Source organism: Ptychodera flava (assembly GCF_041260155.1).
Source record: "Ptychodera flava strain L36383 chromosome 23 unlocalized genomic scaffold, AS_Pfla_20210202 Scaffold_24__1_contigs__length_23054250_pilon, whole genome shotgun sequence".
Taxonomy (NCBI): domain Eukaryota; kingdom Metazoa; phylum Hemichordata; class Enteropneusta; family Ptychoderidae; genus Ptychodera; species Ptychodera flava.
The window spans coordinates 14,829,884-14,856,888 of NW_027248278.1; the positions used below are offsets into that span (position 1 = coordinate 14,829,884).

A 27,005-nucleotide genomic window follows, 5' to 3' on the forward strand; every position below is an offset into this window, starting at 1 on the left:
ACCTCTACAGAGGAGAAAGAAGCAATACAAGAGTGGTAAAATCAGCAGACAACACCTTCATACACAAATAAAACAAGTTGAGAGCTATATAAATTTTAAACAAAGTTTGTATTAATAAAATAACATATATTTTTAAAAAAGTGTTTACATAAAATGTATCTTTCTGAGATAACTGAGCCGAGTTGACTTATGAAAAATATTGCATTAAAGGCCAATTACTTCTAGTAAAATACTGATATGTACTTTAAAAGTAGCTGTAACACTGGTTTCTGCCCTATTTCTGTTCTTTGTATTAACTACATTTTCTTGTTCTACTGCCAAAAGCAAGTTGAAATGTCTACTATTATCATGTTAACAGTCTATTACCTTTATAGTCAAAATTGTACTAGTTGACCGATGCATTGTATGAAGTCTGGATCTATATGTAAATATACAGATCATGCTGATAGGCTGACAAGTGGATATTTCAACAAAATTCAGGGAGCTGAGCAAGAAAGTGCAGTTGACAAACTGAACAACAATAGTAGCAAAGTCATGAAAGGACAATATTACTGTCATTTCAAATATTGCAATACAGAAATATGTTACTACTATTAACTTTTACAGTACAAAATTATTAAATGCAAGTACTACATTATGATTAAAGAATAAAATAATTTTAAAAATATATTTTTCAACTGAGAAGTCCTTCTTTAATGTACCTAAAAGCAATGAATATTTAATGAGGCTGTACTGTGGACAATATGAATGGCAAAATTGAAAGAACAAGTTGGCATAATAAATAGGAAAATGGTACAGTTGGGTAAAATGTTGAAAATGTCAAAAATAATGCAATGTATCTCTTGATTTTGTTGACATGAATGAATGACAGTAGTTGAAATTCCTCTGGTGAAAAATTTAAATATTGCAAAAAATGTAATGTAGTTTGTAACTTAGACTTTATGACAGAAAGATGTGGTAATCCATTAGAGATTACTCAATATTACCATTTCTTCTTTCTTAACATGACCATGTCCTCAAAAATATTAAAATTGAAGTACCAAATTTTGACAGGGGTGTAATTATGGTGTGATCAGAACATCCAATGGCTTTGCAATAGACACAATCTGTGGACCTTTTTTATCGAACATACCTGGTTATCTTATAATGAAAATTTATCCGATTACTCTTTGTACTAAGCAACTTTGTAACTTTGAAGTCTATATAACATGTTACACTAATTATCCTAACAGTAACCATCTTTACTATTATTATCTTAAAGGGGAAGGTTACCCAGAGATTGTTCGGCAATAAAAAATCTATGAAAAATGGTGCGACACCTGTCTTTGTTATCAACCTTCACTTACCAATGGCGCGATGGCACCCATTTGAAAACTATAGGTATAGGTAGAAGTGACGTAAGAGCCTAGGACTGCACTGGCACTTATAGGGGTTCCCCGTAGTCTTCAGCCGAGGAAGCCCCACAAGTGTCAGTGCAGTCGTAGGCTCTTACGTCACTTCCACCTATAACTAAAGGTTTTCAAATGGATGCCATCGTGCTATCAGTAAGTGAAAATTAATAACAAAAACAGATTTCACACCAGTTTGTTATAGATTTCTTATTGCTGAATACATAATCACTGGGTAACCTTCCCCTTTAAACGATATCAAAGTAGGTGCATGCCAATCAGTTGCATCATAACTATAAATCTCACAAAGGTGAGAACTGAATTTCTATGCCTTTCACTAAATGAATCCTATCATGTATGAAAATCACTGAAAAGTAGAAAAATCAGTATAAATTTCATCTATAGAAAATTAGCATATTTTCAGCAACAAGCTACAACGGGATTAAACACATTTGAACATAAACTATATTTAATATCAAAACATCAAAACATGTTTCCCTAAAGGACAATAAAGTCTACTGCGATAGTTCTGAGCAAAAATCTAAAGTTTAGTTAATAATTATCAGTATACTTAATCATCGTCTCTGAATTAAAATTTCTATTGAAAAATTACATGAGGTGCTATACTGCAGGAAAATTTTTGACAAAAATTTTATAGTGAAGTAAGAAAGCATCTATCTCAATATTCATGCAGATGTACATGCAAACAGATTTCTTTTTTTTTGAATTGCTGAATGATATGAAATTGGCCATAGCAATTATTGTTCTGAAGCTTTGTTTTTGAATGACTTGGTTTCTGAACAATCTGATAATGGAATACACAAAAAAAATGTAAATCTGTCCTCTGAAAGACCCACGGTAAGATCAACAGATCACAATATTTAAAATGTGTATCAAATAGAAACTGATCAGTTAAAAAATATTATGTTAAATTCACATATATATAAAGAAATTTAACCATGAAAAACTTATTCAAAAACTTTGAAATTTTTGTTACATGTACTTTGTTGACAAATAAAATTCACTTTATATATTTCAAAATGCCTTTCCTTAAAGTGAAGTGTACATGGAAAACATGAGAACTTTGATTTAAGTTTATCATAAGATGTTGAGTTTCAGCCAAAATAAACATCATGGTAAACAATGTTCAATTGCTACATGTAAAAATCAGGATTAAGGCTGAGTCTGTGGTATGTGTCCTTCATGATAAGAGCGATAATGAACAATAAACCATGCAAAAGAAATGAATCACAGTCACATGCGTTTGTCCATAGACTCCCGTAATGATTCAGAAGGAGTAAAGAAATAACGAACAAGTGTTTGACGAGATCTCATGTAGAGCGTTATTTTTGCGAGAGGTCGATCGACACGTTTTTCTGTTGCGATGCCAGTCGTTTTTTCGATCGCAGAATTTTGGATATCGACTAACATATCGTGGAAATCGTCGTCTACTATGACTTTTTAGTACCTTCGACGGATATCCATGCCATCTAGCGCTCGTGGTTCTCGAGCTACGAGTACCTTCGTGTAGGACTGTGTACGCGTATTTCAATGGCGTATTTGACCCCATAGGTGATATTTTGAAACGTAATGTACTTTTTGAGTGTCGATTTGTAAATGTTAACCAATTTTTTTGAATCGCATATCGGTTTTTCGGCAATCATTATCATTTTAAACCGTCTGTTGTGCTGTGTAAATGCTCGGGAAATGATGTGCTACTTCGGGAAATGCCTGTTTGTGTGACGTATGCAAGGTTTTTGTTTTGAAACCTCCGTCTCCATAGTCAGGGCGTCTGCGGGCATTTTGTGCGCCAAATTTGATTTTAGAGATTTTCAGATCGTCAGCTTACAGTAGGAACCCGAACAAGAGTCTCAATTTTGATTTTCACATGTATTTGCTTGAAAACCGGTGTCGAATTTGTGCACGAGAGGTCGACAAAGTAACCAAGTCTGACAAAATTGCACTAGCATCGGAAATTTCCGAGTGTTTCCAGCAAAACATATGCGATGACAGCGATATCGTTCACCCAAAATATCTTTGTCGAGACTGTAAACGGCTGATTGTTTACCACAACAAAGCAAAAAATGCCAACAGACCATACACACCAAGTACGGAGGTTTTTAACTGGTCAAAACATCAGCGAGGAGGAACCTGTGCAGTGTGTATTTCCCTTTCCAAGGGCGGCAGGAAGAAAAAAAACACAAGAGTGGGTGCAGTGGTGAACGTGTTAATAGTCAGATGCCTGGCGAGGCTACCAGTAGGAAACTTGAAGATTCACAACAAGACTCACTCAACACTGAAGTTCTTTGTGAATATACAAAGTCCAAGGCCGGCAGGAAATATCGCTGTACATTAGAACTGAATGTAGAGAGATTCACCTCTGGTATATCTCAAGAATTTGAGTGCCCAATATGTAAGGATGTTGCTGATTCATGTGTGCAGGTGTTATGTGAGGGGCCCCATACATTTTGTGTGATTGTTTGTGTAAGTGGTTTGTTCAGTCTGTCACCCAAACTTGTCCTGTCTGTCGTGTACACATTTCATCATTATCCATTGCTTCTGTCCCACTTGCGTTTTCAAATGTGTTGTCGTCATTGATTGTATCATGTGATTATGTAATGTATGGTTGCAACAGCATTATGCCCCTCGCAGACCTTGCAGATCACGTGAATCAGTGTAAATATTCCCTACCAATGTATCATGACCATGATTATTGCCAATTTTCAACTCCCAATGTTGCTGTACAACAAAGTGATGTCACAATACAACCCTGCACAGATGAGGCAGCAGATACATTATAAGCACAGATGAAGAAATTCAGGGCATCTGAAAAGTTTGAGTTGCTAACATCTAAACTGGTAAAAGAAAAGCTAGGCATGGCAAATAACAACACTGTCAAATTAAAGACCGGAGGGCAGGTGAGTAAACGTTTACACTCAAATGGCTTTGATGTGTGGGGATTGTGTGTGTTTGTGAATGCATAGGTATATGTCTGTGACACAGATGTACAACACTGATGCAGTTTACAGTGTATGACAGGGGCTGTGATAATATTTTTTTAAATTTCAAATTCTATGCATATATGGTGGCAAACTGGAATCGCATAGAAAACATATTTTTAAAACATAGTTAGATCAATGTACTTGATGGTATCTTTTATTGATTTGTTCAAATACAGCCTTTGTACATGACCCGTGTTGTACAACCACGGAAAACCAGTAAAGAATGTGGCCGGTCCACTTTAGTAAGCAGGAGCCGGCTGATGACTAACATGAGGCAATGTGTGAGTGGTGACACAGATTCTGCAGCGTTTCAAGCCACTCATGAGCTAAAGAGGCTGGAAAAAACAGAGGGACAGTCAATAGCTGATTTACTAGGGTTAACCCAACAACACCTCCTGGAGCTGGGCTTGCTCTGAAAACAGATCTGAACATCACTTGGTCAACACTCAGGAAATTAAGAAGGTAAGGCCATGAAAAATGATTCAGACCCGCCACATCAACTTTTTTTTTGCATCCCATGAGGAAATGAAATGGAAAAACTGAGATCCCTGTAACATGATACAATACAAAGTATTGGCTTTAAACTGTAAATTTGTAAAACATTCTAGTATGTTACAATAAATATTGTTCTTGATTGTTGTTTGTGTGATGTTGTTGAAAACTGAATTTAAGCCAGACATATATTTATCCACAGTAGTAGTGATAAACAAATTCTTTTCTGTGTTTTAAATCTATACCATCACAGGCTAAATCATGGAATTTGACTATACAGTATTTGTGGAGGGATTATATAAAAAGGTTCCAGCTAATTAAATTTTCAGTGGGATCTGTCAAATGTTTTACATAATGCAGTGTCATTGAGTATCTTACCATCAATAATAAACAATAGTTTTTTTTACAACTGTTGCAGGTAATATCTTTTTTTCCCATGTAATATATAAGTTTATTTCAAGCATTTGTACCAACCATTATTTTCCTTCCATTGTACCGGTAGGTGGCTGAGACAATGGAAATGCCCTATTGGAGCAGAAAGCAAAGACAGGGAGCTTGCTGACATACTTAAACTTGAGCTCAAAACCCAGACTTTGCCTTTCACATTTCCAGGTAGAGGGATTGATGGTGTTAGGTTGAGTGAAGTCAGTCTAGCACCATGTGTTTTAGTCACAAATCTTGTCAATGCAGTGCTAAACAGACTTGATGCTCTTGACAGGTATTTTGGAATATTACAATGCACACTCATATTGACATTTGTATTTATTTGATACTCAATGCTATATATGCATGTCTTTTCTAACAGTTACCTTTTACTTCCGGTAAATGTGCCTAACAATTTCTTTTTCTTTTTATAATAGTGCATCACAATTTGTCACACATAACACAATTCCAAAAGATCAGATATGGATAAAAGTTGGTGGAGATCATGGTGGAGGAAGTATGAAATCCATATTTCAGGTTATGAATGTGGAAAACCCAAACAGTCCAGAAAACACCATAGTATGGAATGTGTTCCTGGCTCATGACAGTGACAAAAACCTGCATACAGCTATGGCAGCCAATGCTGGTGAAGTGGATTCCCTGGATAAGTACAAATGGAAGTAAGTTAGTGATTCACTCACACTGTACACTGTACCGGTATGTGTAAGTGGAGAAATAACATTAGGTCTCCTCATACATAGCCTGTATACATGTATGTATAATTGCAATTGTTATTGTTGACAAAAGAATTTACATCCTCACCTGACTTGAATGAAATTTTTGACAATAACAATGCTAAATGTACACATATTGTCTGTGTTGAGGAGCTTAATACATGGCATGCCATCATACTATATGGAGTTTAATAAGAAACTTCAGTGAATACACAGAACAAAGATAGTGAAATAATAGCCAAGAGATACAGACAGTGGGCCTTTAATTGGACATAAGCTGTAACTTCTGATTTTTCCAGTGCTGTTTTTTTGTATTTATGTTAGATATTTGTATTCCCTAAAACATGTTAAAATGACAGGTGTTCATCTTGTGAATGTGTGTTACTGTTTGTTTGAGCAGTGTACATGTATTGTTATTGTTGACATTTCAGTTTTGGTGCATACTAAAATTTATATGTCAACAACAGAAGTATTCATTATATATATACAGACTGTATTTATGAGTTGAACACTGGAATTTTCCAAGTTTTAGTGGGATGAACATGACACTGGTTCAGAAATAAATGCACAAAGTATTCAAAATAATCACAAGTTGCAACTACTGTCCCTTTAAATGTTCTGTTACCATCAGTCGCAGTGGTTACCTGCTTGGAATTTATCCGCTCCTTTGATTTTTTCAGGGATAAACAACTAATTGTGTGGCTCAGTGGAGATTATGAGTATCTTCTGAAGATATATGGGCTATCAGGAGCCTGTGGTATGTGCTTATTGTTAGCTATTGTCTATTTCTTTTGAGTTAATTTTTATTCAACAGCAATTTCACATTGTGAAAATCACTGATCTTGATTGTATTTGCAGGCAAGTACTTCTGTCTCTGGTGCCTGATTACAAGGGAAACAGCTCATATGGCCCCAGATGACAGACCACCTATTGCTAATAGGACCCTCAGCAGAATACTGGCAAATTATGCCAGATTTGTTGAAAAAGGTTCGGTAGCAAGAGTGGCCAAGGAATACAACAACTGTGTCAGGAAGCCCTTTTTTAACATCCCACTGTCCAGGGTTAGTAAACATGAAAATATTTCACAATAATAACCTTTCCATTTTTATTCCAGGAAAATAAGATTCCAAGCCTTTCACAATATTTTTTGTTTCATTAGTGTGCATTACCAGTTTTACACATTTCACTGGGCATTTTCCATCGGTGGTACAAGTTACTACAGCATGCTTGCCAAATACTTGACATGCAGATGTCTATGCACTTGGCAAAGCATGGTGACATGGATGAGCCTGTGCTAATGAGTGGTCACTTTGATGAGTATGCTGCTATCATCAAGAAAATTGTCAAGGAAGAGACACTGATTGCAGAACACAATGCTGAGGCAGAGAGACTGAGGGCTCTGATTGACTGTGCCTTACTTGAAGATGGTGATGATGACAGTGACGATGATGATGACTCTGTGTACCCCTCCCTTCAACAAATAAAGGAAATGGAACAAGAACAGAAACAACTGCAAAAAAGGGCAGCAGACAAGGTTATTATGTTTGACAAAGCAGTGTTCATTCCAATTCATATTACTTCTTTTGTGTATCATCATTTATAGGTTGATGTCCAACATTGAAATATTGATATCCTTTTCCAGATGACAGTGGTAAAGGAATTAAAAACAAAGCTACCACATCAAGCTGGCTACACAGTGAAGGGGTTGGAGGCAGCACTAGCTACCATCAACGTACATCTCCAGGACTACCACAGTCAGGCTTTTGTAGGCAACCATGTTAATACATGTTGCAAGGTTTGTTAGCAATATGCTCATGTACATTCAGGATCTTACATAAAATTCACTGACATTTCTCTACATATTGTAGAAGTAAAACACTATAACACAGTAATGATACATTTTTTGTACAGTTTATGCATGGATAATGTGGAAAAATGTCTGTATTTATAAATGTTAATGGAGAATTTCTTTTACAGTAAAAAGCACAGATTCACTCAGACTGAACTAGTAAGATGTTTCGATTCAAATGTACACTCTTCTCACATTTTTTTCAGTAACCTACTTATGAACCAAGTCTGTTTTATCATTTCAGGCAAAAAATGTAACCATTCTCTGTGACAGCGTTGTCACAAACACAGAGAAAGTTTGTGCAGACTTTCTACCACAGGCCAGGAGTATAGTGTCAAAGCACCAACCCCTTTTCTCACTGTTTGCTTCATGCCACAACATTTATTCAGTGAGCAGAGAGTTAACTGATCATGAGATTGAAATGTTGGGTATGTTTAATTTCAATAACTAATTTTAGATATATTTGTTTTCAGCTGTATAGTTACAATGGATAATTTCAATCATTGTTCAACAGTTTTCTTTTCAATTTCTTGAATGGATATTTACTTTTGTTGTATTCTTTTGTTGTATACAGGTTCTTACTATGTTTTTAACTCTAGTCCAGTTGAATGTGGATGTTCTATTAATTCAATCTCAGTACAACAGCTGTTTGTATGAACTAGAAAAATCAGATAAGTATATGTTTGCATGCTAATATAGTGCATTCAGTATCTACTTTGAATCATGTTCAAATTTGTTTTATTTGGAGTATACAGCAGATATACAAAGTAGCTGTACTTTTGGCTTTTTTACTATACATGATTTGGTTATTTCTTTCTACTCCCTTAACCATGATGGAACTTGTATATTTGATACCATTTTATTAACCTTGCCTGTAAAATAACCATTGTTGTTATATACCATTATGTTAAAGGGACACTACCAGTAATTTATTGGTATATTTTCAACATTTTTGTACTGTATGTCAACTACAGGTTGGCACTCCTGTACTTAGCATGGATTGGTATTATGCTTGTCAACAAAGCTGATTGTTCACTTATTAGAAGTGATAAGAAGCTATATACAGTGTATTACGGCATGTTTTCAGGTTGTTGAACAAGCACATCTGACAATCAGAACAAAAATACTCAACAAGTAGCAATAATTTACACAGTTGAACTTTATTGAAAATTTGAAATACCATTTATGAATATGATATACGGCATGTTTAATAATAATGTGACAATAATAAATTCCTTTGTATGTAATTGCTTTAATGCGTTTTTTTTCCAGGCTTAAGTGTGTCAAGACTGATGGCTCACTACAGAATGGTGTTTCCGGAGGAAAGTGTGTTTCCAAAACTTCATATGCTAGAAAGCCATGTGTTGGGAAGGGTCCAAAATATGAAAACAGGGTTGGCATTTATAGAGTCTATTCACCATGTGCTAAATGACTCAATGAGAAATTACCAGCGCATGCCAGGCAATGCAGCCAAAAAGGTTGAAATGATGGTAAAAATCCACCATATCAAAACACACCCATCACATGTTGTTCCTGAGGTGACAAGACGTGGTCCATACAAAAATAAGAGTTAAATAATTGCTTTGGATCACATTCTGTAATGTTTGAAACGTAATTAAATCTGTATAAAATGTACATATTATGTTGTTGTGTGAGTTATTGTCCTTTCAGTTCATAAAATGTGGAACTGAGGAACAACATAAGCACTCCATGATGTCAAAGGTCATGCTTTTTTGGTAGGTCAAAAGGTCATAACAGAAAAAAAAAAATTGATGAACCACATCCAAATTCAGGGATAAGCTGTACAATAGTATAGTCATTGTCCCCATGCATAGTAATAATATTTGGCAATCCACATTAATTTTGGCTGTTAATTTATTCTTTTGACCTTTTGACTTTACTTAGAGGTTAAGTGGAATGAAACAAAGTGTATGAAATTGAATTTGTTTTTTTCAGAAAAGAAAAATTATTTTGGGAAAAAGTAGTGATATGTGAACTGCAGGAAATAAAAGGAAATTTCTGTATTTTTCAAAAAAAAAAATCAGAAAAAATATAAAGAAATCAATTGGATATTTCAATTCTACACATGTCAGCATTTTTATCTCAGACCATGTAAAACCTTTAAATCATAAAATATAAACATGACATTTGAACCAATCTTGAAATTAATTGTTTGAAAGCAAGGAAATAATGAGCATACATGTGTAAACATGGGAAACACATTGCCTGCTATCAGGGAGAAATTTCAATGTGGTCGTAGAGGGCGCTATGCCCAAAATGTCGGCCATATTGCTTTCAACTAAGTTACTATGGGACAAACGCATGTGCAGTACAAACAAAGCCACCACCGGCACTACTTGGAGAGAGTAGTTGTATCAAGTCCGAAAACATTTCTTCCATCATTAAGACATCGAATGGTCGGCAACTGAGACGAGAATAAAACTGTATCATGTCCGATTTATACTATGTTATTCCTATGCACTGCATGCAGTAGAGTTGCTATCATAAGTACTAATCCATAACGATCGAAATGAACATAGATCACTTCTTGTCGCCATATGTTCTCAACTTCTCAAAGAACAGTGGTTGGTTTGAAATAGTCCCCTACGATGTGGAAAGTGTCGAAGTAGCAAACTCTCAGTTGTAAAAGGCTGGAAAATTCAAATGTCCACGGCCAATTACACTGTAAATAACGGACATCCACTGATCGAAGTTTAACTTACATAAACTCTAAGTGTCTAACGCAGGCAACGCCCTTCAAAAACATTACAGTTGTTCTCCTAAACCTCTTCTGTGTTCCCTTCATCGTCCACTGAGAGAGGTAATCGACGATTTCTCCCAAAAACCGTGGCTTAATGGAGTGAATGATACCTGCAGACTCACACATTCAACTGTTCAACACTGGAGTTCAAAATGGCAGCCTTGACAAAATTGGCTAATCAAAAGTCTTGTTTTACAACATGTGATGTTGTAAGGTCAAAGTTCGAATACATGATGATCTGTTTGACCGGCTGCCATAGCCTTTCAAACATTAGTTTTGCGAGAATGGGAAGTATATTACTTTTACGCCAACTTTTATACACTATAAATCAGTCAGTGTACCTCTATGGCCTTCCGACATGTATGATTATGCAAGTAACGATCGTGAGTAGTCAGATTTTAAGCCAATTACCCTTCTAAATGTGTTTGCATGTAGATTCAACGTAGGACTCACTTTCTGATCGCCACATGACTGAGGGCAATGGCCTTAGTTAGTGCACAGTGCTACACGGCAACACAGAAAAACCTTGAACAGGGCCCATGGGCTACATTGCAGCTATTCGGTGGTATGACTTGTAAACCAAACAAAAAAAATTGTAGTTTCTTTTCCAGAAATTCGTCATGGCTTTTTTGAAACTTATCATTTCAAAACAATGTCCAGAGAAATAACCTTCATGCATTGATGTTTTTCAGTACATTTATTTCATATTCCAAGGTAATGTTGCATTGTTTGATAAATTTGCGCATTCCACACACCATTCGACCTATCTAATTTTTTGTTTTCAAAAAATAGTATTTCTCAAATCATTAATCCTTTGACTTTTCTTTTTCTTAAGGATTATGTGGTATTTACAGTACATACATACCACATATAACTTACCATGTAGATTTTTGTTTATGTATTGAGTGATTATGATATTTGGTATCCTGTTGTTTTCATCATTGGACGACTGTGTTAAATTCTGCCTGAAAATATTCTTTATGACTTGTTGAAGAGAATTTTGCAATATTACAATTTAACCAAAATAAAAATTTAAAACTAAAAAAAATCATGTATCATTTTGTACGAACATACTGGGATTTCTAAGCTTTCTTTCATTGTAATATACTGTACATTATACACTTAGGACAGTAAAAAATCTTGTTAGTACCAAACAAGATATATATTTCACATATATCTACATGTTCAGGGTGCAAATTTCACCATTATCATTGCGATAATCCCATTAGTGTTTACCAAACTAGAACAAACTTGGTGCAGATTAAAATGATCAAGTAGAGTGTTTATCAAATTCGTCACAAAGATAATGCTTATATTGTAAGTTTTGATTTAACTGTGGTCATCAACAATGTTGTTGGCCAACAGTGATATACATTACAATTTGACATGGCATCCTTCTTTGAGCTGCAAGCAGTCTTCAGAATGATCCATTTATACAAATGTAAACGAAGTACATTAGGGAGAGCTGAATTTGGTCTGCACAGAGCTGACAGTTGTCTGCATTGACTTAGTAGACAGCTCAAATTATCAGTTTTGTCTGCTGCCAACAAACTACAGCTCAAGACAACCAAAACAGATCTGCAGTTGAGCTGCACAGAGCTGTGGCAGACTGAAATCAGAGCTGGGGCAGCTGAATACAGATCTGAAGGTTTGGTAAGGGTTTGCAGCCAGCCAATATCAAATCCATTTTCTCTTGGAATACACCTTGTGAGATCTTGAGACCAAATGGTAAGCAACAGAATCTATATCGCTTGCTTGGGGTACTAAATGATGTCAGGGCTGCAGACTCATCACCCAGTTCAATGCTCCAGTCGGGCGTCCAATTTACTAAAGACGTTGGCACCAGCGAGTTTGTGAGTAATCTCCTCCACTGTTGGCGCCATGTGGTATGTCCGGTTATTGCGGTTTTCAAGTTTCGTGGGTCAAGACATACACGTAACCCACCTGACTCCTTTCTACTGAAAGCAAGTGAGTTCAACCATTCGGTGCTCTCGTTTTCTGGTATGGGTCCAATGACACCCATTTTGTCATTTTGTCAAGTTCAGCCTGAATTTCATCCTTCAGGTGTATAGGATATTTTCTAGGAGGGTTTACCATCGGTGTCGCGTCTGGTTTATATCGATGTGATATTTCCCTGAGAATTTACCAATACCTGTAAATCGATCAGAGGACATGTTCACCAGCGTTGATGTGTTGGCAATCGGCTTTGGTACATCTGAGTTTGCAACACGTAGTCCCATTGCTGCTACTGTGTTAACTGTGATTATATTCAACTGTTGACTTGCGTGTTTCCCCAGAATAATCGGTCCTGGCGTATCAGCAGCAAGGAATTATATCTGATGTCACTGCTTTGTTCTGCTATAATCTCTTAATCTCAGATTAATAGAACCATGTTGATATACTTCTGTTCCATTGTAAGCATACAACTTCACATGTTGGCGATTTTGTAGAATATATATGTCACCATGAACTAGTCCCGTAGAACTGACCTGTGATGGAACATATTCTTGAATATTCTCACGGGTAGAACAGTTCCCTATGCTCCAGTGTCCACTTTACATTTCATCTTTGCTATTTGACTGCAGCCAGGAATCTGTGCGTCAACAATAATATTACTTTCAGCACTGTTTTGTCTATTGATAGCGTAGAAAGATAAGTGTTCATCGTCATCATCAGAATCAACCTCTAGTCCATTGCCAGCTTTCCTGTTGCTGTCATCTGTTTTACTATTTCCATCCTACATACGTCTAGTGCTGCTTCTTGTCTGTCGTTTACACACAGATTGCTTCTTGACGCGGCTTGTCAGCTTATGTTGAGCATTCAGTGACTTACATTGGGCTTTCCGTTGTCCGGTTTTACCACAAGTACCACATTTGCCATGAAATGCTGGACATTGTCCATATGGGTATTCTTTTGCAAAAACTTGCAACTAATTAAACCATTGGTCTTCTTCATTTCATGTTTCTTGTGAATAACATCTACCTTGGTAATTGATGTACCTGCACTAGTAAATGCTTTCATATGTGCATGCGTTGCTTCTTGGGCCCTACATTTTTTTAATGTGTCATTTATCGTCAGATTTTCACCCTCACTTAGCAACTCTTTGCGGGAGTCATTCACCCGAGTACCCATAATTAACTGGTCAATCAAACGATCATCCATATCTTTAAACTTTCACTTCAGTGCAAATGCTCTGCAACGTGTATAAAAATCGTCGATACTTTCTCCATCTTTCTGTTTGTACACAGTAAGTTCAGTCTGTGTACTCTAAAATGATCAGCAAAACAAATTGACTGTTTAAATCTATCTCGCACATTGTCAGGAGTTTTCCGTTGCTCATCAGTTAATGTCCATGTTTTGGACAGTTGTTCGCCTTTTTTCTCCTGCTTTGAAGATAATGTAGTCGTGTTGGTCTCCTTTAGAGACTTTCTTTATGTCAAACGAACGATTCATCCTTGTGCGGTAATCTAGTAGAGCAGTTTGGTCGTCGTCACTTTCTCATTTCATTTTGCGACATTTTATTCCGTAATCCAGTGACGATGAAATGACGTACGCATATATACAGATCACAGGAACAGTGTCATCTGCAAAGAGCACAGATCTCAGCTGCTAGACTCATCACAGAGACAAGGAAACGAAATCACATCACCCCTATCCTGATGCACCTCCATTGGCTTCAGTAAAATACAGAATACAGTACAAAATATTACTTCTCTTATACAAATCACTCCATGGACTTGCCCCCAAATATCTTGCTGAACTCATCAATATTAACTGTCCTCCCAGATCACTGCGCTCAAGTCACGGCCTCACACTTAAAGTACCAAGAACTAGACTCAAATCCTATGGAGATCGTTCCTTCAGTTACACCGCTGCAATCCTATGGAACCAGCTACCTATCACTATCCGTACTGCTCCCAGTATCACCATTTTCAAATCCAGACTAAAAACACTACTTTTTCAGAAATTGTGATTTCCACTCATTGTTCAGCGCCAGTGAGCACTTTATTATAGTGGATACCAGGCGCTATACAAATCATACTTATTATTATATTATTATTATTATTAATTCGCCCTACTCGTACGTACGAGCACTTGTAAATGTGATGGTACGGTCACTTTCAGCGTATGGTTATTTGAATATGCTATATTTACCACTCCGTCCGTTGTTGAAAATAGCGGTTGACAAATGTTTGTGTTCAGGCCAGTGTGACAGTGACACGTGCACGTGGACAGAACTTTCGAGAGGCGTATGCGGGCTTGTTGACCACGTGCGACGTCGTGTCCCTTCCGGTGCAGAAATTAAATTCGTACAACACACGAATTACTCACATAAATGTGACTTACAGAGTTCAAGTGGTCTCGGCATACTTTACCGCTGCCACCATGTAAAGATATACGTCGATATTCTACATCGAAGGGCACACACCAATCAACTTGTATATCAAAGTCACAGGTTTATTACTTGAACTACAGCGGAAGTAATACAACAAGATTCGGGACGTTATCAAAGTAGCACGTATCATTACAAACTTTATGCGTAGCAGCCGCGAGCCGGCAGCCGACACGCATCGCTACCGATGATATGACCGCCAGTTTCATTTTCACCCATGGTGCTTTTCACTCGACTTTCCGCGTGAGCGTTCTTTCTCGTGCAATGCTATCGGGTGGGCAGATGTAGCAGAGCAAGTGTTCATGGGAAAGGATACAGCGGGTAGGTACTAGGTAGAATGACAAGACGCCATCTTGAAAATACATAGCTACGGACTGTTCAGCGAATCTCTGTGGTAAGTTACATTTTAAACGGATTTTCGTTGTGTTGAATTTAGTTTTCGTCATTTGATGTTATCGATTACGTCTTTTATTGCTGTAGTCGTACAGATTTGTGTTCAAAGATGTATCATATCATATGATTCGCAGGTACGAATTTGTGTCCGAAAGTGCGTCCTCAGTCTCGTCATATGTCATTGCACATGCATGTGGGTGTAGGCCGCAGTGTTTATATACATGCGCACGTCGGTAGCGGATTTAAGGAATAGACATCAAATTAGGTCCAATAATCGTTATCATTCAAGGCTATGGGCCGGGGGTCATCTTGAACCACGAAATAGTGGTGGTACCAGGTGTTTGGAATGGGTAAGCGTACCCTACCAGCTAGCCGCACCCGTCAAGATTGACCCAAAGCGACAAATCCATTGTTATTTGATGAATTCACCAAATTACTTTTGTGAGTCAAAATTTGGTATGCTGTCACTCATCATTTGAGAAACAGACAGGTCATATTTTGATACAACATCTCCGTATCTACCGTAGGACTTCTTGAGTGATTTCACTAATCTACTCTCTGAGAATCCTTGCCTCACTAACTTTTAGGCTAATAGGCTGTCTAACTCGAAAGTCTGGAAGATATGTGTGCATTTCAGTGATATCGATGTTTTTCTCGTTTAGCCCAGTGGAATGCATATGAGTAAGAAATACTTCAGTCATTCCGGCAAACACCGTTATACCCGAATCCAAACTACGGTGATTCTAACGTAGGCCCTGCAAAAGCGATTTACGTGACTTGCGGAGTATAAAAGACAAAAATTAATATGCTATTATGGTAGTAAACGCCTCCAAAATAATAAATTTAAACTTTTGCTCAAACTTTCCTCAATATATATTTCAATCACACTTTGCATATTTTGATAGACAATGGGCTAAATTATGTTTGTCATTCAGATGCCCAACTAAAACGGGGTTGAATATTTTACGGTATGAGTGATCATAATAACATGACATCATTTCAGCCAAGTACTAAAAATGTGAAGTCTTTACAGCATTAAATAATGATTCGTAAGGACCTTCGTGGCATGCCTATGTTCTTTACACTGCTGCATGCAAACTCAAATAACCTTGAAGGGAATAGTAAAATGTGCTCTAATTATAAAGGGAAAAGATATGCCAATTTTTGCTCTGGTGAATTTTACGATATCTTACATACTCTGTCTAGATATAAAGATAGTGCTGAGCTCAAAAATAATTTACCTGCATTTAAAGGCCGTCATCTCAAAATCTGCTTACTAAATGCTCTGAAATAAGTTTAGTATTTCATTCAGTAATGATCTGCAGGAAACAGACAATGACATGGGGGAATCTGTTTCAAAGGTTAGCTGGAGTAATATTGGCGGCAGAGTTTTATGGACAAGCGGACCCTCAATTAGTTCCTTACTGGTGAATGTTACAATAAGAGTTTTTCGCATATAGGTATGCTTTCAGCATCACAGGAATAAGATGTTATTACATTATTACACAAGAAAGGCAGCCGAGAACTTTTGAGAAACCGGCACACTATCAGTCCTTTGTGCAAATAATATTAAATGTAAGGTCAATGCGATGTTTAGGCAGAAAGTCTGAAATCAGTGCTACTAACAGTAACCAGTAATGATGAAGTTGGTTACATTTGAATTAGACAAGCCGGAGAAGTCTTAAGAGTAATATGTTATATATTTTATTAAACCTACATGTGCAGTTATTGGTCTGGAAAAAAAAGCCTTTATTGCGTACGTTTGAGACACTTTAAAGAAGTGTTAAAAATATTTCAATTTTGGTAAAATGTTATTAATGGTTTCATGTTATGTGCAGTGGCATTACTATTAGTATTTAAAATAATTGCTCGTTGTCAGAGTTTGAAAATCTAAAAAGGTGGGTACGAAAAGAATGTCCTCTAAGTGTCAAATATTTATAACATTTAATATGAATCTTTGTGTTTTACATTAGCTTATAGAATTTAGCCATGCATAGAGCTTAACGGTATGCAACTTTTATGTCGATAAGAAGAAAGCAAACCCTTATTGCTTAATTATTTGAAAATAAAATATCTTTGTTAGAAATGAAAACTCATGACCGAATTTCAAAAACTATCCGGTTTGAAATCAATACGATTAAATATTGTATGGGACAACCGAGCCGGGAAAATTTCTGGGGTGTTCATACATAACAACAAAGAGAATCGGCAGACAAAAGCTCAAAAATTTAGAATTTACCCTGAACTCCGTTCTAGACATGATATGTTATTTTCGTCAAGGTAAATTGACAAATCTTGCCATTTATGTCAAAAGGTTTGACAGATCAAACGGAAAATCTAACAAGATTTTACAAAGCGTGTGTCAACTGTGAGCTTTAGTGGGTAACCAAGGGAACTAGGTGTTTTATTGTTAACATCTAGCGAATTAATTCTATTGATTTTTCCTTATTATTTAATATATCATAAATCATTACTATTATCGACAATGGAAGCGTCAACTGTACATCTAGAGACAGCAATTACATTTTTAATCCTACCCTCAGGTGCGACACCAAGGGCTGAGCCCTGTATAATATAAATCGTAGGTTTGTCGACAGCGATTCCCGTAACAGCTATAACAAGGTTTGAACTAAAGAAACGAAGACATCTCTGTTGTTTTAGTATATCAATTTTATTAAGGTTTAATCATATCAATTAACGACAAAACATTTATTCTATTATGCTGTTCTATTACGCTGTTCCCCCGAGTAACACCCGCTGCACTTCGACTCCTGAAAAACGGTGATTTTTGCGATTTTTACCGACAAACTTTCGTCATTTCGTAGATGACACGTGAAGGTTAAGGATATTGCAAACACCTAGTGGACAAAGTATACACTATGGCATCGTCAATAAGTGGTGAGAAAACAGGAAAACGTCCACGACACACGTCAGGTAAAACCGACAACGTGGAGGCTGGAAACAATGAGATGATGACAATATTACGTAAGTTGGAAGCTGGTCAGAAAGGTCTGGAGGGAAAAGTAGATAAACTCCGAAATGAAATTATGAAATCGGTTAATACTCAAATGGATAAGTTGAGAGAGGAGTTTGTGTTAGATATTGCAAGAATAGACTCAAAATTGACGGGTCTGGAAGCAATGGTAACGAGACAACAAGAGCTGAGGAACAACGGAGGTGCGGCCGAGGTAAACCCGCTGAATAATAATGACCTCTGCATTATTGCATCGAATATTCCGGAAGGAACGGATGAAAATTTAATGCACGTAGTTGATGATATATTGAGTAAGTTGAGTGATCTACCACAGGTTCAAGTTGTAAAAGTAGCCCGTCTGCGTTCCCGACGCCCAAGCTCCCCTGGGCTTGTTAAATTTGCTATGGAAACGCTTGAACAGAAAATTGAGATTCTGAGGCGTAAGCAGGAATTAAAGAAAATTGCCAAGTATCAAAAAGTGTTCCTGCGGGCAAGCAAGTCACATACAGAGCGTTTATTGGAACTAAATTCGCGTACCCTACTCAATGAACTGCCAAACGGTTCGGACTTTCGTATAACTGGAAGTGGTCGTATTGTCAAAAAACAGCGTGATTGGACAGCTTCAGAAGATCGTCGACAAATAACGGAAAATGAAGATAATGATGACTAGGTAGAACACCAAGCCCAACGAAACACTGATCCTTACCTTAAAATAGCACATTTGAATGTTTGTAGCTGGACCGAAGCCAATAACGATTTGAGAACAGAAATCGTGAAAGCGCATAAAGCTGATATTTTCAGTGTTAATGAAACCCATCTTTCAGCAAATGCTTCTATTTCTGTTGATGGTTACCAATGGTTTGGTAACAATAGACGGCAGTCTCATGTCAATGCTACTAGATCATTTGGTGGGGTTGGTATTTTGGTGAATAATAATCTTCATGAAGAATTTATAGTGTCTGTTGAGAGTTGTAATTATGATGGTATTCTTGGTCTAAAATTTGTTAACAGATTCACTGACTTTGCTTTCGTTGTTTTTACTTGCTATCTTCCACCCGAAAATTCGCCTTGGGGAAGAGATTCGTCTAACTTTTTTGGATTCTTATTGAGTGAATTGTATATTTTAGATGATGTTGACACGATAATCATCTGTGGTGATTTAAACGCGCGTATTGGCGCGTTACCAGATACAATAGCTGGTGTTGATGATGGCATTCCATCTCGACAGGTGATTGATACATATGTTAATCAACATGGTCGTTCTTTTGCGGAATTTTTGATCGATGCTAGAATGCATATAATGAATGGGCGTTATGATAATGAATGTAATGACTTTACATCTGTTTCAACACGTGGAAAAGCCGTTGTTGACTACTTTGCCATTCCATACGAGTAAACTAGTTCTTGTAAGAATTTTACCGTGCAGAGAATGTCAACTTTTATTGAACAACATAATCTGTTTCAGTATTTAAATGACAGATCCAGAATTCCGGATCATTCACTGCTCACTTTTGAGCTATTGGCTAGACCAACCACAGACTTAAATGTAACAGTGTCAAATAACGCAATGGATGGTACTTCAGATAAATCAGCTGTACAAAGGAAATATAGAATAGACTGTATCCCGCAGAATTTTATGCAGTCAGAGACAACGAGACGTGCCCTTCTGTTACTGATTGAACGTATTGAGAGTAATATTGAAACACAAATTAACCTGGACTTGGTTTACTCATCGCTATGTGACTGCATAATTACTTGCATGAATGAGTCTATCCCATATTTCGATTGTACAAAGAAAACTCGAAAACGTCATAAGTTTCACAAACCTTATTGGAATGAAGAGTTAAAAGTGTTGTGGAAAAATATGCGAGACAAAGAAAAGGATTTTCTTAAATGTAAGAAGTATGAGGTTGGGAATGCACAGTATTCTTACCTTAGAACACAATTTAAGATTGCCCGAAATACATTTGATAAACGGTTGCGATCTCATGAACGTAAATTTAAGCTTGGTCTTCAAATGGATATTGAGGAAATTTGTACTGCGAATCCTACTCGCTTTTGGGAGTATGTTGAGCGTTTGGGACCCAGTAAAAAGGTTAAGAACACTATACCCATGGAGGTTTATAATGATGACCATAATGTTATTACTGACTCGAATTTTGTATTAGGTTCTTGGAAGAGAGATTTTTCTGCTTTATATTCACAAACCAGTGATGCTAGGGATCAGTTTGATGAGCAATTTTATAGTGATGTGAAACATCATAAGTCTGTGTTAGAGAATAATTTATCTGATCCGTTATATGAACAAAATCAACATTTGAATAAAAATTTCACTTTTGCTGAAGTTAAATGTGCCGTATTAAAGGGTAAAAATAGGAAAGCAAGTGGTATTGATAACATTCCATATGAAGTGATTAAAAATGACAATGTTATTGAAGTTTTAGTTCATCTTTTTCAAATGTGTTTTGATTCTGGCAAGATACCCAGTATTTGGCGTAAAAGTATTATTTATCCTATTCCTAAGTGTCGAACTAATGATGTGATAGTTCCACTTAATTATAGAGGAATAAGTTTGTTGTCTGTCATCTCAAAAGTATATAGTTCAATTCTAAATAAAAGACTTACTGTATTTTTAGATAATAATAATATTTTAGTTGACGAGCAGAATGGATTTCGTAAAAACAGGTCTTGTCAAGATCATGTTTTTGTTCTTACATCCATTATTAGAAACAGAATGAACTACAGTCTTCCTACTTTTGTAACTTTTATTGATTTACAGAAAGCATTTGATTTTGTAGATAGAAATATCCTTTTGTATAAACTTTTACTTAATAACATTGATGGGAAAATGTACAATTCAATAGCATCATTATATTCAAATACGTCAGCTTGTGTCAAAGTTAATGACAATTATACTGACTGGTTCAATACATTGCATGGTGTAAGGCAGGGTGATAATCTTTCACCAACTTTATTTTCTATATTTATCAATGACTTGGTTGTAGATTTAAAAGAGTTAAATTGTGGCATTCAAATAGGCGACGATAATGTATCAGCTCTGTTGTATGCCGACGACATTGCTGTAATTTCGCACAACGAAGAGAACATGCAAAAGATGTTAGACTACATTACTTCATGGTGTAGAAAATGGCGTCTTTTGATAAATAAAAGTAAATCACACGTTGTTCATTTCAGACGCAGAGGTATAGAAAGAAGTAACTTTACGTTTCGATTAGCAGGTGCTGAATTAGAGTATGTTACAAAATGTAAATACCTTGGGGTTGTGTTAGAAGAATCTTTACATTTCAAATATATGTCTGAGATGCTTGCAGAATCTGCAAGCAGAGCTCTTGATAAAATTTGTTCAAAGTTTAAAACTGTTAAAAATATGGGTTTTTGTACATTCACAAAATTGTATGACAACTGTGTAGTACCTATTATGGACTATTGTTCTGCTATCTGGGGATTTGCATCTCATGTAAAGTGTGACAATATCCAAAATAGAGCTCTTCGATTTTTTCTAGGAGTTCATAAATTTGCTCCCACTTCAGCCATTGAAGGTGATACTTGTTGGATTTCATCAAAAACTAGACACTGGACCAACATGGTCAGATACTGGAATAGACTGGTGAATATGGATCATAACCGATTGTGTAAACGAATATTCTTGTGGGACAACTCTTTATGTATTAATAATTTTAGTTATGAATTGCATGAAATTTTTGACTATTTAGATATAGATGTTTTGGAAAATGGAGGTTGTTGTGATCTGGTAAAAGTTAAAGAAAAAGTTGAAGCAGACAGAGTAATTCAATGGTCTGAATAACATGGCGAAAAAGTAAACAACCAACCCAAACTACGTACCTATAAGATTTTTAAAAGGGCCTTTCAAAGGGAAAACTATTTGTTATATAATTTAGAGAGAAGTACCCGCTCACTTTATGCTCAGTTTAGATTTGGGATATTACCACTTCGTGTGGAAACTGGTAGATACAGAGGAGAAATTGTACAAGATAGAAAATGTATTTATTGTAACGATAACGCCCTTGAGGATGAAATGCATTTTTTATTACATTGTTCTTTGTACAATGATTACCGGACAACTTTATTTGATGCTGTTTATAATATTTGTAGAAACTTTGAAGATTACTCAGATGTTCAGAAATTCGATTTTTTAATTAATAACGCCAGTGGGCGTACAATCAAATTCATTTGTAAAGCTTACAAAAGACGACAATCGCTAACATATATAACGCGTTAATTTTCAGCCGTTGATCTTGGTTTTCAAATGACTTACCTGATTTGTACTGTGAAAATGTAATTGTTTGTATTTAGATTTTCTAGGAACAGCTTTCCTCACATGTATTTAACTTTATTTTAAAGTGACTAATAAGCCCGTTGTGGCTTGGTGTTTATCACTAGTCACTATAATAAATTACTACTACTACTACTACTATGACCAGGCTGTCATTTGGCCCCTTAAAGGTATTTCGTCCAATGGGTCACATTTATAGTTTTTAACGACTGACCAAATATATCTACTCTAGGCATTTGTTATCTGTGTTTTGTATTCATCCGAGCGGTTGCTTAGTTACGAATCCTCGTCAGACAATAAACGAACAAATCAAGTTGCGTTGCATTCCATATGTTGATGTCGTTACACTCGTTCGACAAAGTCATGATACATGATGCATGTTACTTTTTTATCATTCAACAGTGCTGGCTTAATAGTCCTAATTATGCGTCTCCGTTAACCTATTGATATATTTATACCTATAATTGTATCGTCACTGATCGAATCGCTTGATGCAACTTGTGCGTTCTAAAAATGAGTACAAATCGAGACGTGATGCCTGATGTTTTCGTTGCTATTTTCAACACCTTTTTCGTAGCACGTCATTTATATAACCTCGTGCACATTACTTGGATAGTACTGACGAAACAATTCAAAATTGACTCACCTCCGCTCGTCTTTTCACGTCTACACCTGAATCAGCCATGTCAAATGCTTGCGTCTTCTTTGCTTGCAGCCGCTCCAGTGGAGCCTCTTAACGGTTCACACGAAATTTATAGTCACTAAATCAATCATTTATTATGCCGGAACACGCCCCTTGCCAAGTAACCACTAGTTTGCTGAATAAATACCAAATGTCTAAAATGGAATATACTCACTGATATGTTAATAGCCTGATGTCTTAATGTAAGTTCAAAGTTTATTTATTAGAATTTTTTCCGGCGCCAATTCTTGAAGGGGAATATTTTTCGTATATTCGCAAGTCCTGTGGTGCTGACTGAACCGATAAACACCTCATATTATCGTTCATTGGTAGGATATTTCGATATACTGGGCACTGATTATATAAATAACGGTTGACGCGCTGACCATTAAGGGCAAGACTTGCCGAGACCGTTAATTTGGCTTTCCTCTCGCCCGCGCCCATTAATAAACGTTAATGGTTAGTGCGGAGTCTGTTATTTTAATTATATTATCAACGAACCCAAAAAATCGTCAAAATTTACGAAAATGTCCCATGTGAACGACAACGGGACCCAGAACCTGTCAGTGTGTAGTGTGCGCGCTGCAAAAAATTTTGCAAATCCGGAGAGTTGTAAGAAAAAAGCGTCTAAACTTGGCCCACAAATGCTCCATTCTATTTTGTGGTTGATTATGACCAATGTAGAAATCACAATTCTCACTTTAGCGCTAAAGTTACCATGTTTATGATATTTTCATATCCACGGGCATGAAAACAAACCATTACTGTGCATTTGTCGGCAGTGACGTTGTGTAGCTCGACCAATTAAAACGCCATATGGAGAGGGCATGGTAATATAATATGCAATTTTATGTAAGTTTTGTAAAGAAAATGATTACTGGCAATTTATTGTATGTCTTGCTGTGTAAATTTTACCCATGAAACAAATTTTCGGCAAATCACATTCATTGTATTCTTGTCTGTAAATAACTGTTTGCATCTTGAAACAGTGTTCAAACAGAGTTTGTGCTAAGCCATGCTGAACAGTAGTTTGTCTATTAACGCTCGTTTTCTAGTTATATTTGTATATTACGGACTCTACTCAAGTGCGTTTTTTTTATAGTTATCGTTTGCTGATACTCACACTGCCTCGAAGTCATATCAGGGAGGGAAATACGAAATGTCTAGCGGCAGTCAACATTTAATTTGTAAGTTATTACAATAACGCCCCTATGAAGAGCGAGTGCGTCTGATTTTGCTGTGTAGCGTGTCGCCTACGTTATTCAGAACACATGATATGCTAATGAAGGTGTTACCCTGTCTATCGCGCCTTAGCAACGCAAACAAAATGTGTCAAGTCCGGGCTAAGATGGGCTGGTCTACAAGATTTTACTGCTAATTGACCGGCTAATCGCGAATTTGCTGTTGACTGATCACAACTGTGCTGCCGGACCAAATATCTGATATTTCAACATAAAATCAAAATAATGTTTTTCTACACATCAATATATACACCAATGGTGTTGCCGAGGGGGGAATTAAATTGAAGTGCAGTTCTTAGCCGTCTTTTTTAACTGATAATGTACAATCTGACGACGCTATATCAGTTGTATAAAAACTTCATACAATTAAGTTGACAGTAGCAGATACCATTGCTGGTCTTACGTTCAGGAAAAGTACACATCATTTCTCTCTACAAAGTGAACATTTTCAAAAGTTCTTTCACAAGGAAATGCCTTGCCCACTTTCTGCACGTATGTCATCCAAAAGTTCTCTTGTTCAGCAGCAATATAGTGTTCCATTCTCTCACCATTACATGTTTGCTTTGATATGTAAGCTTATGTGTGCAATGAATTTGGAAACCAATTAGAAATTACATATAATTCACGGTAATTTTGATTCATGGTTTAAACATCATTTGATCTGCATATTCAAATTTAGCCGACATTGAAAACTATCTTATCATTGTATGGAGTCTATCTCAGTCACTCAAAACATACTTCACTGCAAAACAAACAGTTGCTCTGAATTAATTTAAGAATACCATTACAACTTTGCCGGTGCATACTCTCCTTGTATGGAACCTCGAAATTTTGGTTCCCGGTCACATGAACAGCCTACAAGTTGTCAACAAACCCGCTGGGCCATCCAACTTGATCAGGCAATATTTAGCGTTTTTGGATGTCACTACGGCAGCACAAATTTAGCTTATTTCTTCACTGAACATCATTTCACCGTGGATGTAAGGGTATAACATGTCATTTGGAACATAACAACAGATAAAAAGTTAGAAAAAGTGAGACTTTTTATAATTCAACAACTGAAATTTATTCTATTTTCTATTAATATTTTGTTTTTAATTATTCTCTATGTTATGTATAATCCATTCAAATTGTTTCGGAGTATGATTCATCCCTACAATTATTTAGAAATATTTAAATCCACTTACTGCGGTCCAAAAGCATGTCTGAGTGTACAGTATCCGCGAAGCATAATTCCTCCCGCACAGCGCTATCAGCCGGTCGCTATTGACAACGGCGAACATTGTATCAATTTATTTTCAATAGATTATCGATCGAAATCTGCTTGGGTGCCGCTCGTGTATTCAGGTCACGCCATGAATAGTTCCATAATAACCCGTATATTTTGACTTATATACTATTACATCAACGTTTATGTTGGTTTCTTGTAATTAAATTGACGACACTTTTTCAGTTTTGGTGATAATTTTACGTTGCAGTGTATTTTGGCGCGCTTTGGCCCAGTTTGGGCCACTTAGAGCAGGGGACAACCGATGGGTATGCAACGCAACAATGTATCAATTTCTGACAAAATAATATCGATCGATAACGTTCACTGCACGATCACAGTGGAGACCCTGCGTTCGTTTGTCCCCATTCTGTTATTTTTTCAGTGTACTGGAATGTTCATTGTTCATATTCGCTAAAATTGTGTGTAAATTACGACAACTTTACAGGTATTTGGTCTGTACAACTTCAGAGACGCTTACTGATTACAATGCGTCAATTTGAGACCCTTGTTCTATGTATGTAAACGCCGTCAGATCTCCATTTTATTGCGGAAAAGAGTATATTTCAGTGATCGAAATAAATAAAATACAAATGAAACAATTTTCGTGAAGAAATTCAACAATCGAAAACCACAGGTATTGTGTATATCAATCAATCAAAGGATTGCCGTGCCACTTTTCACTCTCATTGGTTCGGAATAGACAAATTTGAACGTGCGAGAAGTGTGCAACCTGTTCAGTACATTAGGCGCCATTGTTTGCTATGGGAAATCAAGCCTATTTTCCATATCTTAAAATGAAAAATTACATCGAATTCTGAAAAACCCGTTGATTTCACTTTCTCATTTCGCTGTTATTTCTTACAATATTTGAAATTACACATCTCATGAAGGTTAACTTTTTTTTAGTTTCTCTATTATTTTTCTGAAATGACGAGTTGACAATCGTTTGGCTGTTGACTGCTATTTCACCCTTTTTTCCACATGACGATTAAGCTTATCCCTTGAGAATTTTTAGAATTCCTCCTTGAAATTCTTGCCCAAATACTATAATTGAAAGGGCAATAAGTAAGGGAAATGGAATCTGCAAC

At 36.4% G+C, this 27,005-nt stretch overlaps 1 protein-coding gene across 1 annotated transcript; it reads left to right on the plus strand.

Moving 5' to 3' along the window:
* Nucleotides 1-3,396: 3,396 nt before the first annotated feature.
* Nucleotides 3,397-8,753, plus strand: LOC139124917 (uncharacterized). Its single transcript, XM_070691024.1, has 4 exons — nt 3,397-4,306; nt 4,567-4,852; nt 5,385-7,573; nt 7,682-8,753. The coding sequence occupies exons 3-4, from the start codon at nt 7,283-7,285 to the stop codon at nt 7,841-7,843; spliced, it is 453 nt and encodes a 150-aa protein (XP_070547125.1). The 5' UTR covers nt 3,397-4,306; nt 4,567-4,852; nt 5,385-7,282; the 3' UTR covers nt 7,844-8,753.
* Nucleotides 8,754-27,005: the final 18,252 nt, after the last annotated feature.

Coding starts and splice junctions, on each gene's coding strand:
- LOC139124917 (XM_070691024.1), top strand. CDS start 7,283: ATGCAGATGTCTATGCACTTGGCAAAGCATGGTGACATGGATGAGCCT. Junction 7,574..7,681: donor AAAAAAGGGCAGCAGACAAG/GTTATTATGTTT, acceptor ATCCTTTTCCAG/ATGACAGTGGTAAAGGAATT.